General features: G+C 38.2%; 1 protein-coding gene across 1 annotated transcript; it reads right to left on the bottom strand.

Annotated features, from left to right (window-relative positions):
* Positions 1-4,190: 4,190 nt before the first annotated feature.
* LOC106308800 (mitogen-activated protein kinase kinase kinase 2-like) lies at positions 4,191-5,632 on the bottom strand. Its single transcript, XM_013745919.1, has one exon. It carries the CDS (start codon positions 5,514-5,516, stop codon positions 4,191-4,193), a length of 1,326 nt encoding a protein of 441 aa, XP_013601373.1. The 5' UTR covers positions 5,517-5,632.
* Between the last annotated feature and the right edge of the window lie 1,858 nt (positions 5,633-7,490).

The raw sequence follows: 7,490 nt of genomic DNA, 5'->3' as shown, positions 1-7,490 counted from the left end.
GGTAGAGGAGAAAGTTTTTTATCAGTATGAAGGCACAAAGGAGTTCGCGATTTGACTATGCCGCTTTTACCTCTAGTAGTCATGTAATGAGTATTTTGAGTAGGAAGAGGAGGTGAAGCTGGAATTTGAACAGGTGGAGGAGGAACGTGTGAGAGTTGTGTTTGGCGAGGAATTGGTGTAGGAGGAAGTACCTAGGGGAGCAAGAGGAGCTGACGCTTTAACATAGTGTTGAGAGAATTGAAATATCGTCTCAACGAACACGACGTGGTGGGAGGGTATGATGCGTCTAGTGTGCAGATCCAAACACCGGTAGCCGCGATGATCTGTTGGATATCCGAGGAACACACACGGTGTGGAGCGCTGAGTGAGCTTGTGCATTGATGTTGGTAGCAAGTTAGGATAGCAAAGGCATCCAAACGTTCGCAGGTGTTGATAGTTGGGCACCATTTTGAACAAGCGAGTGGCCAGTATGTCGTTGTCAATTGCCGCCGATGGGAGTATGTTGAGAAAATGAGCTGATGTATGAAGCGCCTCCACCCAAAACTCAGGTGGAACAGATGCCTGAAACAAGAGTGTGCGGATCATGTTGTTGATGGTACGTAGGATGCGTTCGGCTCGACCATTTTGTTGAGATGTGTGGGGACATGAGAATCGCAGACTTGTCCCGGTTGATGCCATATGGTCTTTGAACGCACGGTTATCATACTCTCCACCATTGTCGCATTGCAATGATTTGATAGAGCTATGAAATTGTGTCTGCACATAGTTAGAAAAGTGCAAATATTTTCCAAACGTATCACTTTTACGGTGGAGGGGGTATACCCAAAGAAAATGTGAATATTGATCAAGAAACACAAGGTAATACTTAAGACCACTATTACTGATAACAGGAGAGGTCCAAATGTCAGAGTGCACAATTTCAAAGGGATGAGAAACAATAGTGTTTGACTTATAAAAAGGTAAACGGGTGTGTTTGCCAAGTTTACATGCTTGACACAAAGTTGTCAAGTCTGTTTTTGGAAGAGAATGAGAAAAAGAAGACATTATGCGAGAGAGGGTAGAGTTTAGCTTGGTGGCTAGGGTCGATCGCTATTAGCTTGGCGGCTAGGGTTTAGCGTCTGATACCATGTAAGATAGGAAACTCCGTATCCGATATCATTACATGACAAGAGTATATATAGTACATAGAAGGAATGCTCTAGAGAGAATATCTATTGTATCTACAAGATACATAATATCTAAACCGTATATACTCTAACATATTAAGATGAGAAGAAGGTCATTGGAGTTTATTATTGCATACGGGAGATTTAAAGATAAGAAAAAAATCTATTGAAGTATATTATTTCATTGATTTGTAAATGTGTAAACACATTGTTAGCACATATATTACATCATGAGAAACATTATTACTGATTTTACAAAAAATTCACAACTAAAAGAGTAGACATGCAAATCACAAAACAAACCACAAACAAAACTATTATAGATCATTCCTCTACAAAGACAAGCTTGGACTCCACATGATATGAATGAAGACTTCGTCTGGAAGACTTCCTAGAAGTCGTCTGGAAGACTTGTCTGGAAGTCGTCTAGCAAATTATATTTTAGACGACTAATAGGTAAGTCGTCCCAAAAATCTTCCAGATCTGAAAAACTTGCATATCCAAATCCAGATCTGAGAAACCTGCATATCCAAAAACGTTCAAATAGCTTAAAACAGAGAAAATGAGTGGAAGATTGTATAAATCAACTTTTATAGAACACACAAAAATAAATATCTAAAATTGATAGATCTACCTTTAAATAAGTAGAAGATGAAATTCATGTGATGAAAAACCTGCTAAAACAAGATAAATTAGTGAGAAAGACATGAGACAAAAACAATAAATTGATATAAAGCTTAGTGTTTATAAGTTCAAAGAGATTAGAGAGAGGTTTAAGAGTTTTAGAATGATGAACATTAAATTTTTGTTGCAGCCATTTGAGAGAAAGAGAGAGAATGTGTAAATTTTTCTTTATATATGGAGACCAAAAATCCAATTAGGTTAAATATTTTTGATTCAGACGACTTCTTAGACGACTTACTTGTAACTCACCCAGAAGACTTTAATATTTTTAGCGGGAAACTAAAATAGAAGACTTCCTAGACGACTTACTTGTAAGTCGTCTAGTTTAAATTATTTAAGCGGAAAAATAATTTTCTTAAAAATTTTAGGCGGAAATATTTGGACGACTTACATGTAAGTCGTCTGGTTTAAATTATTCACCAGACGACTGACAAGTTAGTCGTCTAGACCCTAAACATAACCCCTAAACTTAATTAACTAACTAAACACTTCATAAAATCAAATTAAACTTCAAAAGTGTTTACTATACACAAAAATAAACACTTATATGTAAAAATTTAATTTAAAAAAAAAACGTTGAAGCTTTCCAAAATCTAACCCTAAGAATACATACAATACTACAACATATGTTGTAAAACCATAAAACCAAATAATATAATGATTAACTACTTTCACTCATCTATGTTGAAAACTATTCAATTTTATTATATCTTAATTTACATTACTTTAAACTGTTTATAATTACATTATTTTAATTTTTCATTTGTCAAAATATTTTTTTAAAATTTTATATATTTTTATGATCAACTACGCTAGACGACTTACTTGTAGGTCGTCTAGACGACTTACTGGGGTTATATTCGTAAAAATGACTAATGTTTTTTTGTTTGTTCACAAGGCAGACCGTAATTTCACAAGGTTTTTATGTTAGTTTTGCATTTAATTCAAGTTTACGTATACTTTTGCAATCAAAGTTAAGTTTTTAGTCATATTCGACAAATTCTCTGGTTAAGATAATTGTTTAAATGCTTTAAAAGAGACAAATGATTATAATTGTACTATACAACACATTTTATACCAGTGAGTGATTTGGAATTTTTGTCGACCAAAGGTTTTTTTAATGACAATGATATTGTTATATTGTTGTCCTTGGATAAGTACGGGAGAAAACAAAAAAATATAATGTTCCACTTATTTGTAGAGACGTTACCTAACAAATTGCACGGCAGTGACTTATAATATTAGTTTTGTTAGGTATCGGTCTCAAAGTAGGAATGTTCGAAAGGTGGCTCTAGAGTAGTAGAACTATATATTAACTATATCGACCGACGCAATCGTCCGTGTCGGTGTATATCACTATTAAAGTACAAGTGTTTCTAAACTTTCAAACGGTGGAAGTTGACTAGTCTGCCTTAAGTCCTGTTCGTTTGGTTGCCGCAGGTTTCGGCGTCAGCGGCAGCGGCGGCGGCAGCATCAATGAAGACAGTTGTTGTTCGTTTCGCAGACGCTGACGTTGCCGCTGACGCTGCCGCATACTATATCGCGACCGCAGATTTCATCGGCGTCAGCCGCAGGACGCGGCGTTTGGACGCGGCGTCAGACGCAGTTTCCTGCGTCAACGAAACGAACAAGAGTTGACGCAGAATGTTGACGCTGCCGCTGCCGCCGGTACCTGCGGCAACCAAACGAACAGCCCTTTATTCACCTAACATGATGCTAGTTATACGTTTAAACAGTTCACTGATAGCATGTTTAGATTGTAAAAAAACACACATTCATATTCAAAGTTTCAAACGTTATTGCAAACAAAACCATAAAGAACGGCGTGTATGAGTTGTTGTTACGTGTTTGATTTGTGAAAGGGAGTGGCTAGTCTTAGAAAAAAGGAAAGAAAGAAACCGAAACGTTTTTGGTGCTAGTAAGTAAAAGTCGGTTTTGATTCTGTAACCCGAAAGAGTCGTCGTCTGTGTTCACAAACGGGGTCATCTCTGGTTTTTTTTATTTTTTTTTATTTTTTTTTTTTGAATTATACACAGTTTCCCAAAGGCTTCCCAGGCCCAAGGGACTAATCTGTGTCGCTGCGGCCCGAATGTTAAATTTCGCAGTGGCCGGGAATCGAAACCAGGTGGCGGTACTCACAGCTGTGAGCCCTTTACCACCAGAGCTACACGCCCTGGTTAGTCATCTCTGGTTTAACGTAAACACATTGTATTAAAAACGACTAGTAGATAAATGGACCAATTACATATTGACTTCTTCTATAGACTATAGTCAGTCTCATACCTAATTGTAGAGTTGTCTTTTTTACTTAATATCCAACGAGAACACAAAGACTTATTGTCAATGCAATTTGACAGATAAGATGTTTTTTCGTGTTCCATTGTAATTACGAAAGATTTTCTTTATTAGTACATTCCTATCTCCAACACTGTGATAATAATAAAATAAAATTACATTTCCTTCAATAGTAACATTACAGTAAGAACTAGAAATGACGTCGTGAGAGGAATATTCCGACAGCAAGCTCTCTTGATCCGGTATCCAATAGTCAACTACTTCAATCACTTGCGACGATGACGTTACCTCAACGCAAATCACGTCTTCACCGCCATAGCCGACGCGTTTCTTGACTTCTCCAGTAACATTTCCCCTCACTTGAATCCACTCGCCGTCGTCTGCAGGATCCCAAATGGGAGCGGTAGTAACTTCATCTCCGGCGAGTCGCTCGATCCGATCAGCCGGCGAACGCCAAGGATCCGAGTAACCAGCAAAAGGGTCTTCGTGATCCATCGAAAAGGAGTGATCTTTCGAGGCTTCGCATGAACTCCAAAACCGTTGATCCAACACAGTGCTCGGAGAAGACGTGTTCTGCAGGTAACCGATAGATTGAGATTCTTCGTCGTCGAGAAAAGGGTGTTTAAGCAACTCTTCCACCGTCCATCTCTGTTTCGGATCAACCTTCAAACACCTCATCCCAAAGTCCTTACCTTTCTCCGATATCCCCTCAGGAATCTCCGGCGACTCGCCTGAGAATCCAATCTTATATATCCCCGCAACGGCTTCGGTTAGCTCCAGCCAAGGGCTTGATCCAGTCATCATCTCGATCACCGTACACCCTAAAGCCCATACATCAGCCGGAAACCTCTGTTCTTCACCACGAGCAACCTCCGGCGCCATAAACGCCGGCGTACCGGAAAATCCCGAGTTAAAAACCGGTTTAGCACAACCCAAATCAGCGATCTTTGAAACGACGCCGTTTTCTCCAACCAGCACGTTCTGGCTCTTCACGTCGCAGTGAACGATCCCTCTCTCGTGAAGATACTTCAGTCCCTTGAGAATCTGACGCGTGTGCGATCTGATCGCCGGCTCCGGCAACTTCCCGCCTGAGTTCTTGATTAAACTGTGAAGACTCCCGCCGGAAACGTACTCCACAAGGATGTTGTAGACAAGTCGGTCGTTCTCGCACGTTAGACTAGAGCCTATGTACTTGACTATGTGAGGAGAGCTCAGTGTAGACAATATGGATTGCTCTTTCTGCAAGAAAGCTGAGGAAGAAATGTCGGCGGATTTGACGGCGAAGATCTCACCGGAGTTTGAAGTTGCTATTGAGACGGTGGCGGTGGAGCCACGGCCGATGGTTGGTCCTCTTGTCCAAGTAACGTTCATTGGAACAGAGCAAATAAAAGCAGCGTAGTTGTGAGATCAGAGAGTGAAAGAAATGATCTTAGAGGTTTGAGTTTTTTATGAAATGGGTCATAAGAAGCTTATATATATATAGAGAGAGAGAGGTAATAGTATACGAATGCATTTAAATGTGTGTGTGTTTTGGGTATGTTGAAGTGTGTGTATGTGACTTTGGCATTATTTTTATCTTATCTTTCACTTAGATTACTACTATATGTTTTCTTTGTCACAGCAGTTGTTGGAAGCTCAAGATGCTCGAATATTAGTATAACATACGTCGCTTAGTCTGAGTTTTAAGAATACTTGCGTGAATCATATACTAAGGACAACTATTACTTATTAGGAAAAAGTACAACTGGGAACTTAACTATATGGTTTGTATATCCTTTACTCAGTGTCTTATCTTTTTAAAAAGAGTATATACTAGTAATATACTATCCCTAAACTAGGATGGTATTGCGTCCAAAGCAATGCAGAACCTAATGTTGCCAACAGCTGCATGTTGAGAGTTATTCATTTGCATTAAGTTAATTGATAATGTAAGATAGTACTTAATTGCAGAGTATGTTTTGAGTTAATTGCATTTAACACACTAACTTCAGAGATTCTGGTAGCATTTTTGAGTGCATTTTTGAGTGGGCAAAATATAAATGAACACGTGGCAGAAGGGGAGTGGGTAAAGACAGCTTCGACGGCATGAAAGCCAGAGTGGATGGCGCCGTTATGAGTTTTTAATAACACGCGGGGAACCATCACGTGACGGAAGCGAGGACCAGATCAAGTTCTTAAGACCATTTAACGTGGCAACGAGATTAATCCACACTGCTTAAAAAGGATTTATTAGCTCATCAAAGTTTATAATTTAACTATTTATTTTATTTGTTTACGCGGCTGTAAAGAAAATAAAATGTGTGGTCGAAGCTAATGTCATTAGTTAGAATGCAAGCTGGGAGGAAAATTAGAATGGATAGCCACGAAACAAAACATAATTAAATATCTAACAAAAAAAAAAGTAATTCCATTATTTACGTAATATATACTATAATACTGTAACCGGTTAATGAAAGATGAAAATATATATTTTTCTTTTTCGATTAACAACCTCCATTAATCTGCTTTCATCTCTACCATATTGCCTTCCGACGCCGATACAATACGATCATCACTAATTCTCTACTGTGATTTGTATTTATCGTCTCTTTAAAGACTATTTCTTTTTTTTTATAATCAATATCCCTTTTTCTTAATTATTCTCACCTCATTCATATTCACATTCATCACTGAACCATCATCACCGTAGCCATAAAATCTACAGATCACAACGGCGTTACGGTCGAGGCGCCCTCGTTTGTATCGTAAGTTCTTGGATGTACTATGCTATATAGACAATATATAATATGTTATTTCGTTTGTTACTAATTTATTTAATATGCTTCATATTATGTATTATATGCATATTTTGATATTTGAGTTAGGGTTTATATTTTCTTTTAGGGTTTAGTGATTTGCGTTTTGGGTTTAGTTTACGGAAGGTTTGGATTGAAGTTGGGGTAAGCATTACCTCCTTTCTGCAATCATAAACATTTGAAAATTTGAAAAATATGTACTATGCTATTTCGTTTGTTACTATTCTATTTGATAATGTTTCATATTATGTACTATATCACTACAAGAAAACAGCGGCATAATAAGGAAAAAAATCGTCGGTATGTTGTCGGAATAACGCTATTCCGACGACATACCGACGAAAAAAATCCTCGGAAATAACTCCTCGGAAATTCATCTTTCCTCGGAAATTTCCGTCCTCGGAAATTCCTCGGAAATTTTCGACGGAATTCCGAGGAAATGAATTTCCCTCGGAAATTTCCGACGGAATTCCGAAGAAATGAATTTCCGAGGACCACAAGTTCGTCGGAAATTCCTCGGAATATTCCGAGGAAGATGTCGTCGGAATAT

The sequence above is a fragment of the Brassica oleracea genome, chromosome C8, assembly GCF_000695525.1.
Source record: "Brassica oleracea var. oleracea cultivar TO1000 chromosome C8, BOL, whole genome shotgun sequence".
NCBI lineage: Eukaryota > Viridiplantae > Streptophyta > Magnoliopsida > Brassicales > Brassicaceae > Brassica > Brassica oleracea.
This window is presented reverse-complemented; position numbering and strand designations above follow the sequence as displayed.